This window comes from Ascaphus truei, chromosome 5, assembly GCF_040206685.1.
Source record: "Ascaphus truei isolate aAscTru1 chromosome 5, aAscTru1.hap1, whole genome shotgun sequence".
NCBI lineage: Eukaryota > Metazoa > Chordata > Amphibia > Anura > Ascaphidae > Ascaphus > Ascaphus truei.
In genome coordinates, this window is record NC_134487.1 from 264,782,867 (window position 1) to 264,804,759 (window position 21,893).

At 38.8% G+C, this 21,893-nt stretch overlaps 1 protein-coding gene across 1 annotated transcript; it reads left to right on the forward strand.

Annotated features, from left to right (window-relative positions):
- Positions 1 to 4,651: 4,651 nt before the first annotated feature.
- On the forward strand, positions 4,652 to 8,896 carry LOC142494744 (protocadherin gamma-B2-like). Its single transcript, XM_075599180.1, has 4 exons — positions 4,652 to 4,737; positions 5,988 to 6,116; positions 6,375 to 8,712; positions 8,840 to 8,896. Exons 1-4 carry the CDS (start codon positions 4,652 to 4,654, stop codon positions 8,894 to 8,896), a joined length of 2,610 nt encoding a protein of 869 aa, XP_075455295.1.
- Positions 8,897 to 21,893: the final 12,997 nt, after the last annotated feature.

Consider the following 21,893-nt stretch of genomic DNA (forward strand, 5'->3'; position numbering starts at 1 on the left):
AATATAAAAATCTGAATAGACCATAGGAGAAAAGACTGAATAAGTCACTGAAAGATAAGAGATCAGAGACTTACCCACAGTTTAGGGACTGGACAGAGGTAGGTAGAAATGACCAAGGTTTCAGGATGGATCACTCACAAGCCAAAATCCAGACGCCACTGAACCCACACTCCATGATCTATAGAGCAATTAGACCCGTAGTGTGCTGTCGGTCCAGGTCTGGTGGGGAGTTAAGACGGCACTGACTGCAGCAAAGAATGTATCTGTTCAACCTTACCTGTGCATTATATTTTTTGAATACTTTAATAACAACTACATTGGAACCATAATTGGGTCATTTGCTTTTGAAATCTGCCATTTATTAGTTATAAACCTATAACTTGTTGGGCATGTATCATATTTTCTACTCTCATATACAAATGAAAACTTATATTATTAATATTATTACTGATTTCCATTTTTGCGTCTTTTAGTTTGCTCAGCAGCTAAAGTGCTCCCCACCCCCCCAATATTTCTAGAACATCACAATCAACAGCAACATAATAAGATTAAAAGAGAGTGCGCCCTTCCACTTTCTATGCTTTACTTGCCTTTTTAATATCTTTGTACTCACTGGGTTAGGTCCCATATTTCCTTGAACCTACTGTACAACCTAAGGGTAAAAGGGGACGATAGACAGCATTCTGATAGTGTTAAATTTATGCAATTGCAGGGTGCACGGAACCAAAGGGGACCCTTATTCCCCTGTATAGTACTAACAAATCTACGTAAGTACCAGCACTCACTGTCTAATAGCTAAATGATGAAAACAGTTGTAATGCAGAATAAACATTTAATAATAAAACGAACCAGAAATAAATCAAATGTGTTTGCAGAAACCAGTATCACAAATGGGCATGTCACAAAGTGAGGGGTGGGGGGGGGGGAAAGGAAAAGGGGAAAAAACATGAAACACAAGGAATATACACAAAAAACGGAGAACGGCAAGTATGCTAGGGGGGCGACGTTTCGAGGGACTGCCTCTTCATCTGGCCCATTCCCCCTGGTCCAAAAGGTCCCAGAGGTACTTCCCTAAGCCTCCCTTCCCCTATAACTGGTCAACTCAGACACCCCTGAAAATAGATAGCAAACATACAGTGTAGGCTAAATACAGTTAAACAGCTAATAGCAGGGCAGCAAGAATCCACTAAAGTCAATGCCAGTAGTTCAAGTACCACAAGAAACTGTGGGCAATGGTACAGTAAAGGCTGAACACGGCTTGCAAGAAAGCAGCTGGCAAAGAAGCACCAGGAGTCCACAACAGTCAATGAAAGGTTAATGGGAATAGCAAATGAAGACAGTAATCAAACCCTGTATGAAGACAGTAATCAAACCCTGTGGCTCTGCTCCTTGTGCTCGTGTGGAGTGCCGAGGAGTGAGATAGCAGTCTCAGCTGTTATATGTAGTAGCTCTGGCTGCCGCTCCGCAGTGTCCTGTGAATGACATCACGCGATGGAACTTCTCCTCTTGCAGGCTAGCATCTGCCAACGTGGCATGTCCTAACTGCGCGTGCGTCAGCTGTTATCCCCCTCTGATCGTGAAGGGACATCACTGCGCATGTGCAAGTAATTTCGATCTGCCTCTGACTCCAGTAAACAGCACAGTCTCACAGTGATGCAGGAGAAAGTGAAGACAGCACTCCTGGTGGTCAGTACAGCAGCTCCACCTTGTGGTGCTTGATGCTCTCGCAGTCACTTGTAGGGAAAACATATAAGGGATGTAGAGCACAATAAGATTAGTACTGATTCAATACTTGGACTCAATATATGACCCTGTCTAAATGAAAGATACCAGATAGCCCCCTTCACTAAGAGACCCAGTGAAATAGATAAAATCAATGCAATATAAAAATCTGAATAGACCATAGGAGAAAAGACTGAATAAGTCACTGAAAGATAAGAGATCAGAGACTTACCCACAGTTTAGGGACTGGACAGAGGTAGGTAGAAATGACCAAGGTTTCAGGATGGATCACTCACAAGCCAAAATCCAGACGCCACTGAACCCACACTCCATGATCTATAGAGCAATTAGACCCGTAGTGTGCTGTCGGTCCAGGTCTGGTGGGGAGTTAAGACGGCACTGACTGCAGCAAAGAATGTATCTGTTCAACCTTACCTGTGCGTTATATTTTTTGAATACTTTAATAACAACTACATTGGAACCATAATTGGGTCATTTGCTTTTGAAATCTGCCATTTATTAGTTATAAACCTATAACTTGTTGGGCATGTATCATATTTTCTACTCTCATATACAAATGAAAACTTATATTATTAATATTATTACTTATTTCCATTTTTGCGTCTTTTAGTTTGCTCAGCAGCTAAAGTCCTCCCCACCCCCCCCAATATTTCTAGAACATCACAATCAACAGCAACATAATAAGATTAAAAGAGAGTGCGCCCTTCCACTTTCTATGCTTTACTTGCCTTTTTAATATCTTTGTACTCACTGGGTTAGGTCCCATATTTCCTTGAACCTACTGTACAACCTGTCCCAATGCCATAAATAGTTTCCATTAGCATATAGTAGTTTGTCAAGAAATGGTTCATTAAACTGTAAATGATCACATCCACTCTTGTACAGATGTAGCAATATTTACTTTATTGGTCACCACAATAAGTCAAATACAATCCCTCAGGATTTCTTTGCATGTCGCATCCCCGGGCCTGAGGGTGACCCGCGGCTTGCAAATAGAGTTTGGCAGCTATCATAGTATTTTGCAGTAACGCTAGGTGATGCTAGTGTGTCTTTATTGTAAATTCAATGTAACCCACATCTGCAAAAAAAAAGAAAAAACTTCAGATCACTAAAACTTTAATGATAGATTAGAATTTATTATTGCAGTAAATGACAGAGAAAATTAATACCGACATTGGAAAATGTCATCTTCTTACAATAATTCAATAATAATAATACACTCTTCTGCCAACATTATCTTCTGTCAGTCTTTTGTAAAGTTTCACCTGTAAGATAATCAAGAAAAAATAGATGCATTCATTAAACTGTGCTGCCTTGTCGTTACACTGCTGTGCATGCGCGCGCTCTGTGAGCTGTATGGAAAGCATATGTGTTTGATTAATGTGTGTGCATTTGTGGTACAGGTGCTATATATGCCAATTGAATGTAAGGCTTACATTTCCTTAATTATCAAATAGTGATGTTCTGTGTCGCTGGATGTGTTACCTACACGAATAAGGTGTTGACGTTGATCAACCTGCAGTATCTGCAAAACAAGGACTAAAACAATGACAAAACAATTGCACACACCTTAACAATTGCACACCACCTGACTTATTATTAAAAACTTTATTCATTTAAAAAAAAAAAAAAATCAGCCCACTGTCCTCATGTTGGAAAAGTCTATTGATGGTGTCTTTCACTATCTTGAATTCAGCAGTAGTGCATGTACACTGCTTCCCAAGTTCATCTAAAATAACTCTCCTCAAATTGTTAGAAATTGCCTTCTTACCTCTGGAGCCGTCAAAGTTCACATGTCTGGCCCACTGAACATAATGTTGACACTTCACGTGAGGCTGGAAGATTAGCTGGGCAAATGGATGTGGCTGTTCCCTGCAGCGTGTCACATACATTTGAAAAATTTCCCTGGGTATTACTGCAAGAGGGATGTCATCTTCTGGATCCCCACTGAATGTGATATAGGTTAGTTTATGCCTCCATTGTTCAGGTGCCGCAGGTATGCTTTGGCAAACAAGCAAAGGTAACTGCTCCGGGATACCACTTTCTTGCAGGTCAGCATCAGTAACATGGGGGATCATAGGCACCATGTCATGTTCCCTGAATGAGATGGATGCTATTTTTGGGCTGTACAGGTTTCCCATGATGTCGGTATTGCATGCAGGCACATGGGGAAGAAGAGACTTCCTCCAGATGTCATGGTCTCTCTTGCTGCCAACAGAGACCATCCATGCGCCTCAACATACAGTCCATCTTCCCCAAAAGAAGGTCAAATTTTAATTCCATTTTATTCGGTCTTAGCTCCACATGCAGTGCCCGGGCACCATCAGTGACAGGTCTGGTCACTGGTGCGCAATGTTCAGAATGCTGTACTGTATAGTGGCATCGCAATAGTCAATTTTAATATCACTTGACAATGCCATGCTGTTCCTGAACAAGACACAAGTTACAGCTAAACTAGAGCTTGGTACTTGTTGGGGTGTGCTGGGTCCGAGTTGGGCTGAGATGGGGGTGGACTGGGGTGAGAAGATTCTGAGTTGGGATGGGTGTGGTCTAGAGTTAGGTGCGCTGGGTCTGCAGTTGGATGAGCTGTGTCCAAGTTCGGTTGAGCTGGGTCTGGAGTCGGGTGAACTGTGTTAGAGTTGGGCTGAGTTGGGTGTGAGGTGGGGTGAGGTTTGTCTGGAGTGGGATGCACTGGTCTGATGTGGGGTGAGCTGGGTGTGATGGTTATTGGGGCATCTGGTGCAGATGCAGCTTTTCTGGGCAATTTAATACCTATGGTTTTCCCTAGCTTCTTCCCTGTCATAGAGTTTTCACCTTTGGAATTTTTGGTTCTACAGTGTTTTCTTTTCCTACTTTAGTATTTGTATCAGTGTTAGGGTCACGTGTACCCTGAGCCTTAAACCTTTCAATGGCACAGCCTTCAGAAGGTTCTTGTGTCAGTAGAAGCTGGTTTGATCCATCATTGAATATGAAGAAAAGCGATGCAGCAGAAGAGTTCTGATCAAGATTAGCCTTGTTCTATAGTATCTGTGAATATGGCAATTCAATTTCTGTATGAAGTTATAATGTCCATCTGCCGAACACATACTGAATTGTAATTACATAAATAAACCCCACAAATAATTCTGTTGACTGCACCTGGTCGGACTGCAATCAACAAAGTGTTCCTGCGGGTTTAATCTCACGCCTCATCACGGTACTGCTGCGGCCAGCTTCATTATAAGATTTACCCGTGTCTTCCCATGGCTTTTTTCGGCTGGCGCCGAACTTGGCCGCGCGCCAGCCGCATCTTCCCCTCCCCTCGCGACCCCCTGGCTCCTCCGCCTCTGTTTCTCCGGGTTCCGGGGGCGCACACACACATCCCCCCTTTACCCCGCCACCCCTTCAACCTTCGGGGATGCCGGCGGTTCCCTGGCACGCGCGCACGCACCCTGGCACGCGTGACCGGCGCACCAGTGACGCGCGTCACGCGTCGAAAAAAATAAATCAGCTGCGTCTGCCCGCACATTGTGGTGGCGGCCGCAGGAGAATGAAAGCGGCCGCCACTGTACCGAAAACAGTGAGTACCTACATCTGTACCTATTTCCAACCGTTTGCTAAGTCTAGCTGGTTATTTAATTAAATGAAAGAAAATATGGCCGGCTATCTGTGATAGCATTACCTGTATGATTTGCATTTTGTGTGTGAGAGACTATTTTCAGGAACTTTATAAGTGCATCATATTTCATGCACTTAGGACATGAAGGTCCTGCCAGAGAGTGACTGACTAAGTGTGTGGGTTAGCTAAGTGCTTTTAACTTGGGGCTTTGACATGAACTCTTTTGTTTTTAAAACAACTTTGGTACAGTACAGTATATGTTACCATTCAGGTTTTATTAAAACCCATGTTTATATTTTGTTTATTTAGAAATAATTATTCAACTGACTCGCATCTAAATGCATTAAACTAACTTAAACCAAGATGTTTTTGGTGTTAACATAATGAAAGATTTTGACCAAGATAAGGTAAATATAATAATAAAACCAATAAAATATTTTTATATCTGCCATAAAGATCAACTCTTATTGTGGTGTAAAGGGTATGCTTTCAATAAGATTAAAAGAAAAATGATAGCCACCATTATTTTCAGTTATCTTTGAGGCAATATTATTTTACTTACAGTTAGATTACTTAAAATCCAATGCACTTTTGTTTTCATTTTAAAAATGTCCTTTTTAAATGCAACACTTCTTGTTCTGATCAGTTCAGTCCCGCAGTTCCACATTCTGACTCAGTGTGTCACTGTTTACCAAGAAGGTGAAACAACATTTAATGGAGATCCACTGCCATTTTCACCAGCCATACACAGTTCAGATCTTCTAAGGGAAAGCAAGTATTTCATTTTCCCTTTAAATCAGAGTCAATATACTATTTTTCTGAAAAGGAAATTGCTTGTATATTGTGTTTTCCTCCTCTACACTGGATTGTGTTTTCTCCTGTGCATTGTGGTTTTCTTTTCTACACTGGATTGCAAAGGATTTGGTAATATCAGCTGCTGAGGAATGGCCAAAGTAGGAATCCAGCAAACAAAGACATACTGGATAATCAAATGGCAAGTATTATTTTACATCTTATTTTCTTGGCTCTGTAGGGAGGTTTCTAGTCAGCTTGTTTACTCTATTTTTGAAGAGATAAGTAAGGATTCCAACATAGGAAATATTGCAAACGATCTGGGATTAAATATTAAGGAATTGTCATTTAGAAAAATCCGTATTGTTTCCCGTTTATCTGAGAAGTACTTTAATGTGAATATAGAAGATGGAAACCTCTATATTACAGGTAGGATAGACAGAGAGACACTGTGTGGAACAGCAGCTATTTGCTTTCTAACCTTTGATGCAGTGGTTGAAAATCCCTTAAATGTTTACCATGTGAAAGTTGAAATACAAGATATAAATGACAACCCTCCAAGATTTTCTCAAGAAACCTTTCAGGTAGATATTATTGAATCTACTTCACCGGGAGCACGAATTGCTTTACACAGTGCAAGAGATCTAGATGTGGGTATCAATTCTTTACAAAATTACAAACTGAGCTCCAATCAGCATTTTACATTAGGTAAAAAGACCAGCTCTGACGGCAGTAAAATTCCAGAACTGGTGCTAGAAAAGTCCTTGGACCGTGAGACACAAAACACATATGAATTGATATTGACAGCCTTTGATGGAGGAAATCCAATACAAACGGGCACTGCACTGGTTAAGATTTTTGTTACTGATTCCAATGACAATTTTCCAGTATTCAGTCAGGAGCTATACAAAGTTATATTAAATGAAGATACCCCTATCAATTCTATAGTTCTTCGTCTAAATGCTACTGATAAAGATGAAGGTTCCAATGCAAAAATCTCATATAATTTCAGCAACATTCAAGAAAATGTTCTACATACTTTCAGTATTGATACCAACACTGGTGAGATTAAAACTACCGAAAAATTGGATTTTGAGCTAATCAGAATTTACGAAATCTCTGTAGAAGCAAAGGACGGTGGTGGCCTAGTTTCCCATTCTGAGATCGTGATAGAAATAATAGATGCGAATGACAACACACCTGAGATAATAATTACCTCCATTAGTAATCCAATTCTGGAGAATTCCTTACCTGGAACAGTTGTGGCACTAATCAATGTTCATGATCAAGACACTGAAGAAAATGGTGAAGTTGATTGTGAAATAACAGATACATATCCTTTTCAATTAATTTCATCCTCGGGAAGCTACTATAAAATTGTCACAATGAGAGCCCTGGATAGAGAAAAGCTATCTTGCTATAATATTACAATTTTTGCCACTGACAAAGGAACTCCTCCACTTTCTACAAGTAAAGTCCTCAGATTTGAAATAGCAGACGTAAACGACAATCCACCAGTATTTGAAAAATCGGCTTATGTATCGTATGTTCCAGAAAACAATTTACCAGGAGCTTCAATATTTAATATATTTGCTTCAGACATAGATAATAATGAAAATGCTCAAATTGTTTACTCAATTTACTATACAAACATGGAGGAAATTCCAACATCTTCTTATTTTTCTATCAACTCCTTAACTGGGACTGTTTATGCACAGCGATCATTTGACTATGAGCAACACAGGGAATTTGAAATCCAAATAATGGCTAAAGACAATGGTTCCCCATCTCTGAGCAGTAACACAACCCTGAAGATTTGTGTAGAAGATCAGAATGATAATGCTCCAAAGATTTTGTACCCATTACAGGGAAATGATGGGTCAGCTGTGTTTGAGATGGTCTCTTTTGATGCTGAACAAGGATCTCTAGTAACTAAGGTGGTCACGGTGGATGAGGATTCTGGGCACAATGCTTGGCTGTCTTATCGTTTTGTACAAGTACCAGAAAAGTCCAATTTCATTATTGGTCGCCACACAGGTGAGATCAGGACTTCGCGTGCATTCCAAGAGAAAGATGCTTTGAGGCAAAGAGTTGTAGTTATGGTGAAGGACAATGGATACCCCTCTCTTTCAGCCACAGTTGCCTTGAGTCTGGTAGTTGCAGAAAGCTTTCAACAGCTGATTCCCATAGTTAGTAACCAATCCAATGAGTCTGACACTCAATCCAGTTTACAATTCTATTTGGTCATAGCTTTAGCTTTGATTTCCTTCTTATTTGTTGTAACAGTGTTGCTTGCGATAGTATCCAATTGCAAAAAAACAAAATCTTCTGCCTTCAATTCTTTAAGTACAAATATTTATTCTCAAGTTGATCCCAGATTCCTTTCTAAATACAATAATGGGACTTTACCACTACCTTACTCCTATGATGTTTGTGTAGCTCTGGATTCAAGTGAAAGTGACTTTGCTTTTCTAAAGACGGCTCAAAATGTCCCAATAGCCAGTCTTATCGATGCTGATGATTCGGGAATTGGAAATGACAATATAAAAGAAACATTACCTACTAGCAATCTTATGGAGGTAAGTTACTCTTTTTTAGTATTTGTTTTAATTATTTTCTTGAAAAATTTAAAGTTTTTTAGATCATGATATTTAGGAATGCACTGAAGGTTGTGTATATAAACTACATGCATTTTTGTTGTCGCAGACTTACTATAAAACCATGATGCTGCTTTGTCCACCCCAAGTGACTTCTGAACTGTGACGATTAGCATTACAGTATAAAATCTCTAGTCAAACACAGGAAGAGGAAGATTGTTTGTTTCTTTCCTCCTGTCGGGTCATAAATCTATTAATGTGTGAGAATGCTACATTATTCCATAATCTCACCCTGAAGAAGAGATAATGAATATATTTAATAAGCAGTCGTCTTTAAGTCAGTGGGCTTTAAGGTATCTTAAAGCAGTAAACTGCTTAGAAAGTATGGCCCAAATGGACATTAAACTTTGATCTTCTGATATGATTTAGGATTATAGATATTCAGGGACACAGAGATCTAATAGTGGCCACAGTTTGCTAACACGAACAACTTTGAAGGTGTTAATTAAATTCAATTTTAAAGCATCTGTGGAGTTAGTCTTTTACACTAATGCTGTTGATAAATGAGTTAAGGATAGTAACACTTGGTTGGAGAAGATGATAGTATTTGTCTGTGTCATATTTTGTACTTGGAACAAACTGAACTTCAGGATTCCAAATGGAAATTGGTATTATTGAAATACCAACGGACTAGGCTTCTGGCATGTTATTTTTAAATTGCTCCCTATTTTGTCAATTGCCACTATTGGCTTTTTTTGATGCGCAGAATTTCTGTGTCAACCTCTTCTAATAATTAACTTCTCTATTTTGTACATTCTGAAAGTAAGTCCAAGTTTGCACTAAAAGCAATACATATGTACAGTATAACATATGTATATATTGGTCAGACTATCCCTGTATTTCCCCATAGTTTAAATAGTGAGTTTTCACCTATCATTTCATAAATTTACAACTGATTTCCCTCAGTGTTTTCTGAAATACCAATAGTATATATTGCTGGTGTTCTAGCCCTCTGCAGTACTAATACAACCCAAATATTTAACACAGTAAGGATAACATTCTTAATGATAATTATAGTCAGAATTAAAGATGATCTTAACTTGCTATGTTATTAGGAAGAATTGAAATTGTACAGGCTTGTCAATATTCTAAAAACTCACTTTACAAGTAATTAGAAAATGATTGTATACAACATTACTTCTGGTTGGGACTTGAAACTCGCAGAACTTTTAAACAAGTCACTGTGCCACTTCCTTGAACTCTGTAAAAAGGGTTACATTTCCTCACATACTGTATGGATGTGAAATGTCAAGATAGTTCAGACACCTAAAAGAAGTATGAAGAGATGGTGGTGGGTAGAACACGAAGAGATGGGAGAAAGAATGAATGGGTTAGGAAGCAAACAAAAGTCTGACATTGTCACATACAGTAGGTGAAATTAAAGTGATAGATGGCTGGAAATTTCACTAGTCGATTTGACCATCGTTGGATAAAATGGTACTCAACTGTATTCCAAGAGATATCAAAAGACCAAGAAGATGACCAAAAGTAAAATGGGTGGATGAAATCAGAAAATGTGTTGGAGCAACATGAAGAAAAGAGTCTTTGAGCCATAGTACTGTTCCTGGAAGATCATTTTGGAGGTGGAGGACTTCTTCCAGATGATGATGATCAGAAGACATGTACAGTACTGTATGAGGATCATTATCAAAAAGATAACTCGGACTGAATGAGTTACAATGTCAAAGTACAAATGCAGAACAGTGTATCACAATACTTGACCATAAAAACTGTTTGGCAGGACAGTGAGAAATAATATCATAAATTGTATCACTCAATGATATCCAAAGGAACATGGGGACATGTACAACTGTATAAAATAAAGAACAAACTGAACATCATGATTTCAGAACAATAAATTACAATGAAAAGGTCAACTCTAATATCAAAAAGAGAAGTTAAAGCTACTGTATGTTCACACGACACACTTCCCAAAAACATAATTGTTAAAAAACACCGACTAAGGAGGGAGAGTAATAGTGATGGACAGGGATATATGTACATCGCAGGGACTAGATGCCAATTAAGTAATACAGAAAATGACTGACTACTTTCCTCTGACTCAACGTGTATGATTGAAACTAACGTCAAAGAGGTGGTAGTGTAGGCTCTTGATAAGGGCATTATTTACTAGAACACAGCAGAGTTCTTTTTGAAGAATTTTATCATCACTCTAGTGCTCTATATAAATGCCAAAATACACAAAAATATGTCAAACCAACTGGTCTATCTGATAGATTCAGGGATGCATAACCTCTTACAAACGCGTTCACAGTACTTGGATTGTTTCCTAAAGCCAAATGCTGGGATTCAATACTTATATTAAAGACACCACATATTTTCTGAACAATATGTCAATGATTTCTGATCTTAAAGAGTCTGATATTATGTACAATTGATGTTCAAAAATGTTATACTGCTATCCCACATAAGGAACGAGTTTTTGCTGTAAAATAAGCATTGAAATCTACTATGATCTGTGATAATCTCCCTATTAAGGCTTTTGGAAATTGTGTTGCCAAAAAAATATATTTAGTTTTGATACTGATTATATGAAGATTCAAGGTACAGCCATGAGGGTTCATAGTGCCCCCTCATACATGAACACATTTTTATGTACAGTATATAATTGAAAAATAATTGTTTCTTAACAATTAAAACCATAATGCGCACATACATAACTGGGGACGGTATAGTGACGATATTTTCTTTATCTGAACAAGGCGTGTGGAACAATTACACGCCATGTTAGAGGAAGTTAAAACAGCCCATTCAACAATTAAATTCACATTGGAATCTGATAGGCAGAAAATACATCTCCTGAATGTTTCAATACGTAAGGTGAAGGATAAATTAGCCACATATTTAAACACCCTCAGATAGAAATAAATTACTGTTAAATTGATCAAACTAAGGTATTTTACATGTAACACACCTTTTGTAGTGTATGCATTGAAAGGTCTATGTGATAAACTCTATGCTTTTAGATCTATGAAGTAACACCTTTATCAACACAAATGTAATGTAATGAGGTAGCAGACTCACCTGTATCTAAACATTTCTTTGCATGTGCATATAAAGTTTCAGGTTTGTAAAAAAAATCCTCCTACAGTAAGTGATCATAGGAGAATCCTGCGCCATAGAGAAATATACTGCTTCCATACATTAGGAGCTCTATTTCCTAAACAGATTCATTAATATAATATAATATAATAATCAATGATATCATTTTTCTATGATGCTTCTGACACTCTGGAAATCAAGTTTCGGACCGATGCAGTTTATTTTCTATGGCTCGATCATCTTGTCTTGCTCGCTAGTTGAATGTAGGGACCTAGTCTACACTAGATTAGGTTTAAGCACCCACTGCTGTACCAATGCCTATGGAGTTCATTTATCATTTTCTACTTTATCAATCCCTAGTTGTCAAGTAGATCCTTTAACACCTCCCCCCATCCCCCTTACCCCCCCCCCTCATGCTGCATTTTGCTGGGAGGCCCTGATTGTTTTGAGCTGCTATCACTTCACCTCAGGTATCTCTTTGATACGAGAACACAGGAGTCACACCAAATGTGGCTCCCCATATAGTGGCTCCCCACCAATCTTCCCCTTTAATGCTCACGTCCACTAAGCCAGCGTGAGCAGGGTTAATTTCATCAAGAAAGGGCAGGCACATCTTGAAAATCCTGGAGTTTGTCACCTTCTCTTCCTCCTCCCCCCACTCCTGCAGTTTTGCTGGGTATGTCTGTTTGCTTTCATCTGCTGTCACTTAACCTCAGGTCTCTCTTTGATACGAGAACACGGGAGTCACACCAAATGTGGCTCCCCATATAGTGGCTTCCCACCAATCTTCCCCTTTACTGCTCACGTCCACTAAGCCAGCGTGAGCAGGGTTAATTTCATCAAGAAAGGGCAGGCACATCTTGAAAATCCTGGAGTTTGTCACCATCTCTTCCTCCTCCCCCCACTCCTGCAGTTTTGCTGGGTATGTCTGTTTGCTTTCATCTGCTATCACGTAACCTCAGGGCTCTCTTTGATATGAGAACACAGGAGTCAGCCATTTGCTGCCATTCTCTGATGTTAAAGATGCTCTGATACAATTCATATGTTATCTTTAATTGTCCATGAAATATCTATAAATTGAATGTATAACCTATATTCATTTAATGTAACTATTTATTGTCATCATAACTCTTTGCCCAGGACATACTTGAAAATGAGAGGTAACTCAATGTATTACTTCCTGGTAAAACATTTGATAAATAAATAAATAAATAAAATGTATATCTGTAACTTGATATGTCTGTATCCATGAATATATTTACTGTATGTTCTTATCAACTTTGTTGGTATCATTTTATCTTACAAAGTATAGACTACTTTATTTATTTTTTACTATATACAACTAAAGCCAATGGGATTTTCCGTATTAGTGCATGAATATAACGAGTAATCCTTTATATATCATAGTTTTTTGTTTGAAAACATTTTATCTTCAATTGATAATGAAGACCTGGCATAGTACGCTTGTATACCTTTACTCCTTTATGTATAATCTACAGGCATTATTTGTTCAGATTACAGTATGCCAGATCAGAGCTATTCCCTTTAATTGAGGTGCCGGCTCTGTGATCATCTGATTGGTAACCTAGAGTTACTTTCTTCCATTTCCTTTGTTTTCAGAGCGTCATGCATTCTTGTTTTATCTTCATTCCTTGCTCAAGTCCCCACTTGTGTCCAATCTACTGTAGCAGTCCCACATGGGTCACTATCTTTTTTCATTGTACTGGATTCTGTTGCCACTCTCCCCATGGTTTTTAGTTACATTTGTTTGTGGTTGTCCGTAATTTGGTGTACCATTTTGCCTCTATTATTACCATGTTTAGAAACACATGTCTATTGACTCAGTATGATATTACTACGATTGTATTTACCAAATGTAGACAATATGGATGTGCCGTTGTAGCAGGCGTTATTGCACCCACTGTCACGTTAGCCTGCTCATTTTTTTCACAAGGCCAATGCGTTTACATTGGCAGTTGCTCCCGCTGCCGCATTGTGTGTGTCCCGCTGCAACATGCCTGCTGAAGCAATAACGGCTGCTACATCTGTATGTATACTAATCATGCTAAGACCTACACATTTCACAATTCTACTAGGTGCATGTAACATACAGAATATTGGTATATCAGACAAGACTTTTGTTTATATCGGGTATACTGTATATTATCATAGATGCTTGTACAACACAATTGTCTCTGCTGGAATTTTAATGGTATTTACAGTACACTTGGGGTTAACACTTATCCCCAAGTCACCAAGGTTAACTAGATGACTAGTTAAAGATTATTTTATTATGTTCAAAATGTTATATTGAGATAGATTTTTTTGCATATACCGATGCACAACATTATGTGATATTTTCAAATATATCTAGTTAGTTTTGTAAAGAAAAATAGGACCTTGATAAAGGACCTATGGTGGTCCGAAACGTTGTGCATACAGCTGTGTTCGGTTACTTCACAGGGTTTGAATAAATACCTTTTTTGACAACATCATCTTGAAAAGGTATAAATAGGGAGAGGGTGAGTAGCTCCCTTACATGCCCCTGATGAAGCCAATAGGTGAAACTAGTTGGGTAGATGATGTGGATACTGAGTATGTTTGAAGAATTCCCAGGAGGACATGCATGCAGTATTGCCGAATGACTGACTATCCAACGGAAATCTCGCGAGACGTGAGTTGAATACTCACGTGAAGCGGAAGCGATCCGGGTGCACGGAGATACTGGTAGAAAAGGACACGTGGCGTCCCTTTGAGCTCCCGAAGACCCCTGTGTGTTGGGAAAGATCGTGTGTAGGACAAGACAGTGGGAGAAGAACGCAGGATGTTTTTCTTGAGACTAAGCAAGTCGGTGGATTCGGCTGATGTGTGCATTGATTGTGGCAGATATATCTTTTTACTGTATGTGTGTTTTTTAGCTTAATAAATTGTTTGTACATCTGTACAATCCTTTCTTTCCTTATCTAAACAATTCCTCTGAGAGCTGAGCCAATTTTCCCAGTCCGGCTGAGCCCAGCAGTTGTATTTTTGACTTGGACCCCAGCTGAACCTGACGTTCAAGATCTTCTCAATACAACTGAAGCAGCTAAGATTAATCAATTTTGCTGATATTGATTTACTATCCTTTAAGTGCAATAATTTATAGCAGGATTTTTGCCTGTAGTATATACAGATTACACTATGTTTTTTTTTTTTTCTATTTCTCCTGTGCATTTTTGGTCCTATTTTTTCTTTACAAAATTGACATTCTCTCTGGGTGAGACTTGTGGGAAGAAAAGGGGAGCGCAACTCGTTCAGTGGTGGATTTGTGGAATAAAAAACTGATACAATAGTGCAACACAGTCTTTGTCGGTTATACTCCAAATCCAGTAGATTTCTATAAATTCAGAACTCACATTTTCTCATAAATTAATGAGCATGTAACCCAAACTGATGTGGGTAGTGTGGTAAATTCGTGTAGGTTCTCTCTCTATTTCTCAGGGTTCTTGGGGGTACTTTGATTCTCTCAGGTTGCCAAGGTATCAGCCATATATATGGGAAAATGGAAAGCCAGACATAGTGTGTACCGTACAAAAATGAACACTTTAATTACTAAAAACCCATATAGGTGTGTGCTTACATCAATAAAACTTATACCAGACACATAGGAAAAGCGAACTCTGTGTCCCAATCCTCAACCCCTCTGCCCGACTCTCCCGTCGCGTCACTTCCGGTTCACCAGCGTCTCACTTCCGGTATTGCGGCACGGTTGAAATTCACCGAATGGAGGGGACTCTAAGGTGCAGATCGAGTATAGGTGAGTGGCGACAGCAGGGCGCTTCTGACTCTATGCGTTTCGCTGTCGTCGCTTCGTCAGGAGTCTATGATTGGCTTCTCATTCTTCCAACTTATAGCAGTTCTCTTGCTCTCATTGGTCTGTAGGTATATTTATAAGCACCATGATTGGTCTATGTTTAACCAATGGGAGCGCTGTGTGTACGAAGTATAGTACAACATTCTGACGCATTATCACATGCATATACAAATTATTTTGCAAGATACAATACATTATATCTCCTACCTCTAATAAAATGATATAAACAAATCTGTCTATTATTTATAGGATGTGGCCGACATCTCACACCATCCAAAAGCGATCATGATTATCTTTGGGAAACGGGAACATATTACTTTATTATCTAAAATTGACAATATAGACTATAAATGCATATTCCTCATATTATACAGAGGAGATGGAGGACGAGGTAGATGAAGGGAAAAAGAGGAAAAGAAGAAGAAAACAGGATTAAGTACATGGAATTATATCCAAATCATCATATCAATCCTATGAATAAATTCTAAACAATCAAAATACTATAAAATCAATGTAATCACTCACTAGGGATATAAAAAAGCAAAACTTTACATATAATATAAAATAAAAATGAAATAAAAAATACATGAAGATTGTCCTATCTCTATAAGGGTATAGTGATGGCAAAGGGTCACAGGAAAGCGGCAATGTCTATATCGACATTCATGCCTTGATGGCTCATGGTTTTCATTTTATGTATCCAGAATGTCTCCCTTTGTTATAAGAGAGACACCCTGTTGCCGCCACTCCAATGAGCCTTCACTCTCTCTATCCCTCTGAAAGTCAGACCTTTTGGATTACTTCCATGACATAATTCAAAATGTTTCGGTACTGTATGGCTCTGCAGTTTTCTTCGTATATTTCCTATATGTACTAATATTCTGATTTTCAGTGGGCGGGTCGTGCGGCCTATGTACTGTTGTCCACATGGACATTCAATTAAATAAACTACAAAATCCATTGTACAGTTGATGAAATCTGTTGTACTGAATTTCTCTTTTGTTGTATTTGAATAAAAATGTGTTTTCTCATTTGAACCATATTCACAGGCCTTACATCTGCCACACTTATGGAAACCTATAGGAGATTTCAGCCATGTAGTACTCGAAATTTCTATTTTTCCTTTCTTAAAAGTGCTTGGAGCTAGTCTACTCTTCAAATTGTTTGCTTTCTTAAAAATAACTTGTGGTCTTTCTGGTATCTCACTTCCTAGGATTGGGTCATTTCTAAGGACATGCCAATGTCTAAAAATCACATCTTTCATTTTATTTGCTTCTCGATTATATTGTGTGATAAATGTCGACTGGAAGTCAATCTTCTTTTTTGATGGCCTTTCATCAGTTATATTTGGATAGAGGATTTTTTCCCTTTGTAACTCATTTGTTCTCATTACCGCTTTCTTTATGTTACTTTCACAATATCCTTTTTCTCTAAACTTCTCTATCAGAATTTCTGACTGTTGTTTGTGCATTTATCATCGGTACAATTTCTTTTAATCTGACGCAGCTGTCCGTAGGGGATATTTGCTAACCATTTAGGATGGTGGCAACTAGAGTTATCGATATAATTATTGACATCTACTTTTTTAAATAGATTTTTAGTTTTAATAGCCCCATCCTCTATATATATTATCAGATCCAGAAATTATATCTCTAATTTACTATTATTTGATGTGAAACATAAGTTGCGGTCATTCTTATTTATATATTCCAGAAACTTATCCAGCTCTTGTTCACTTTCCCTCCAAACTATGAGCACATCATTGATGTATCTCTTCCATAGGACCAGGTTCGCACCGAATTCATGGTTAGACCAATATCATCCTCTTCCCATATTCCCATGAAAATGTTGGCATAACTCGGTGCGAACCTGGTCCCCATTGCCGTGCCACACAGCTGGAGGAAATGATCGCCATCAAAATTGAAGAAATTATGTGTCAAGATAAACTCTATTCCTTTCAATAGAAACTCCATCTGTTCTTCCAATATATTTAAATCTCTTGATAATACATGTTTCACTGCTTCTATACCCTACTGATGTCTGATTGAAGTATATAAAGCTGAAACATCACATGTTACAAGGATAAACTCATTATTCCATGTCAGATTATTTAAAATCCTTGGAACTTCACTCGTATCTTTTAAATGTGATTTATTTTGGACAACATATTTTTGCAAAAAATAATCGATATATTCTGAGATATTTGCCGTCATAGAGTTTATCCCTGAAATAATGGGCCTACCATGGGGGTTGGTTTTATTCTTGTGTATTTTAGGCAGGAAATAGAATATCGGCATCATAGGATATTAATTTTTCAAATATCTTAGTTCTTCTTCTGTGAGTATCCCTAATTCTCTTCCTTCTTGTAAAAACTTCTCTATTTCTGCCTGAAATTCTTTTGTTGGATCCTTGGGTAATTTTCTATATGTATTCTCATCCATTAGTATTCTTTCTGCTTCTTTGATGTAGAATTCCCTATACATTATTACAAACCCCCCTTATCAGCTTGTTTTATAATGATATCTTTATCTTCACTTAGTTGTTTGACTGCTTCTCTTTGTTCTTTACTGAGGTTGTTCCTATATTTATTCTCTTGACTCACTATCTTTTCAAAATCTTTAGTTATCAATTGAAAAAATACTTCTAAATGATGTCCCTTTGAGAAACTGGGGTAAAACGTGGATTTTTGTCTTATTTTTGTGTGTTGGAAAATATCTTCCTTTGACTGACTTCTCTCTTCAACATTACTTAAAATACCTTTATTTTTGGATAAAAAAACCTTTTGGTTGTCAATTTCCTTAGAAATCTGTTGGCATCAATAAATAGACTGAAATTGTCTGGCCCTCTGGTTGGAGCAAATGTCAACCCTTTAGAAATGACCTCCTCCTGAGTGTTAGTGAGGACTTTTGTACTTAAATTAAAAATGTTCCTGTTCGTGATCATATTCCCCCCTCTCCTGTTTTCTTCTTTTTACCTCTTACATCCTCCTCTCTTTCCTCTGAATCTCTTGACCTTCTGTTTCCTACTTGGTTGTCCCTGTCTTCTAGGGGTGCATATTTGTTCTTCGTCTCCCATGAACTGGAAGACGCTCCCTGGTCTAAAAAATGCATAGTAGATCTTTCTTTACTTCTAGCTCCCCCTACTGTTTCTGATGGTCTTTTATTATCTTTATATGTGTCTCTCTCACTTCTATTGGGCCTAGATTCTGAGGTATCTCTCCTAGAATAATCATTATCATCAAATCTTACTTAAATAATTTTAGCGGTACAGTACAGTTTCCTAAACAAAACTTTTACCTCCTGTACTGTCCAGTACTAACCTCACACGTCCATATTTCCATCCAATGCTGCGTCTCATCTTCTTTATGCTGGTCTCGGATACAGTGAGATTGTGATTTGCATGCAGAGTGTATTTGACCCTTAATGCACTCTTCTCATCATTCTCCTCACTTATTTTGTCCACCAGAAGAGTTGTCTCCCTACATTGTAAAGAAAAACATTCCGGAAAGTAAAAATATTAGAGACAGTAGATCAACAGGATACAATATATTGTTCTATTAATATGCAGAATATAAAACTGTTGTAATATAAATATAAATATACAAAATATATATACTGTTGTAATATAAATATAAATATACAAAATATATATACTGTTGTAATATAAATATAAATATACAAAATATATATACTGTTGTAATATAAATATAAATATACAAAATATATATACTGTTGTAATATAAATATAAATATACAAAATATATATACTGTTGTAATATAAATATAAATATACAAAATATATATCCTGTTGTAATATAAATATAAATATACAAAATATATACTGTTGTAATAATAAATATAATTATACAAAATATATATCCTGTTGTAATATAAATATACAAAATATATATCCTGTTATAATATAAATATGAATATACAAAATATTAGATACAGTACTGTAGATGTACAGTACATTTTTGGATCTAATTTTTTTTTTTAAAGTGTTATAAATATACTTACGCGTTAGTTACCCTTGGTGCCCTTTTGCGTTCTCTGTTCTTTCCGTGTGCACGATAGCTCACGGTGGTTGCTGGCACAACGAGCCCAGAAGTAGCTAACCAGCGTTGGATAGCAGCAATTCGGTGTCCGCTCGTGTACATCTCCTTAATTCGTATGCTGAGATCCTTGGAAATCTTTTTAACAACCATTGCTGCGAGTAGAAAGAAATACAAACACAAGAATGTATATTCGATGTTTAGTCGATGTGTATTCAATGTGCAGTGAATCCACAAAATGGATGGTGTATTTATACGGTTATGACTCACATTAGAGTACGCCACTTTCAACACCTGTACCTCGTCGCAATGCATAAAAGGTTACACACTTTGCATAGCCCACCACTCGATGATCTTTATCTGAACTTGCCCTTGTCCAGATACTGCATTGTGCCACCTGCTTCCATGGAGCAACCCCGATTCTACGGATGCAGGAACCCACTCGCCTCTGCCATGCCTGTCATGCAGAAAAAGCGAAAGGCAGTTGCTGTTTCCACGCCAAGGCAAAAGCGACAGGCTAAGGCCAATAAAGCAAACCTTCTGCTGACCCCAAAGGCTAAGGGCTTTCATAGACGTCAGCCTTATTATGTCAAGAAGATATACGGTGATGTACTCTCGACGCAAAACGATTGGCAGCCAACCCATCGAACCCGCAGACCACTTCCTCACATACGCTTCGACGACTCTGCCGCCGCTGTCCCGGAAATCTTCAGCCCGTCTTCTCCGCCCCTCGTCCTCGATGCTGCCGCCGCCCTCCCGGAAAGCCACAGGTCATCTTCTCCGGTTCTATCCGACGACGCTGCCGCCTCTGAAATCCACGGGTCACTTTCTCCTTTTTTTCTTAGACGACTCTGCTTCTTGCCCAGAAATCCAAAGGTCACTTTCTCCATCCCTCTTCGACGACGCTGCCGCTTCTCCTTTACCGGATATCCACAGGTCACCTCCTCCACCCTTCTTCGACGTCGCTGCCGCTTCTCTCCATGGAACCCCCATCTCATCCTCCGTTGCACCCATCCACCCAGATGTCCACACGCCATGCACAAGAAGCAGCTCGTTAGACCAGATGCTGAATGGGATAAGTGTGGATCTCTCCGGGAACTCTATTGTGCTAGCAAAGATAGATTTGCTTCTGGAGACCATGTTAAATGTGGAGCAACGGATGCTACATATGGATCAACGGATGATACATATGGATCAACGGATGCTAGATATGAATCAACGGATGGATCGACGGATGGAGAAGATAGAGGCTGACATAGCAGGTATACATCATTTGCTCGGTATTAATGCCCTTGTTTCCCCGACGCCGGAGCAGGGGGGTGACATGGATGTGATGAATGGGAGCATCGACCCCCTTCCATCACCAAGCGTACCCCCTCCACCAGAAGATGTAATGTACATGTATGCCGTTGAGGAGCACATGACAACCCCGTCAAGACCACGCCAGGAGACAACACGGCGACCAAGACCGGAGGAAAGCTTCCTCCCAGACAACCTAACATTGCCCGTCGCCTCAAGCACACCCGCTCGCAGAAGACCTACATTCGCTCGCATCGATACGGTGCCCGACATCACCCTGTGCGATCAGCCACCGACGCTCAGGGAGAAGTATAGGGTGATGAGTGCTGGTGCACCCCACAAGTATGCCTTGTTACTTTTTAAGCACCATGTTCCCTACTGTGACTGGGCCTTCAAAGTGAACTACGACGGAAATCGTGTAAAAAAGGCACTTCCTGCCAATTTAAGAAAGAACATTCAGGATGAAATGCGGCACTTTTATCCAATTACAGATCCTGTAATGAAAGGCGTTCGAGACTGCATTAATGGCGTTTTGCGCCATGCAAGGAATCGGCCATGGATGGACAATGTGGTGAACTTTATGGCTTAATCACGGGAACTCTAAGACCATACTATTGTACTGAACTGTGCTATACATGTTTTGACCTGCTGAACTTAAATAAAGGAGATGTTTTGACCTGCTGTACTGTATTTAACTTACTTCTTTAACTTGCTGTACACACACACACAGGACCTGCACAAATCCTGTCCCGGAGGGCCGCAAACAGGCACGGTTTTCAAGGTTGTCCTGAAAACTGGGCCTCTCTGCTGCCCTCGAGGACTGTACTGGTGCAG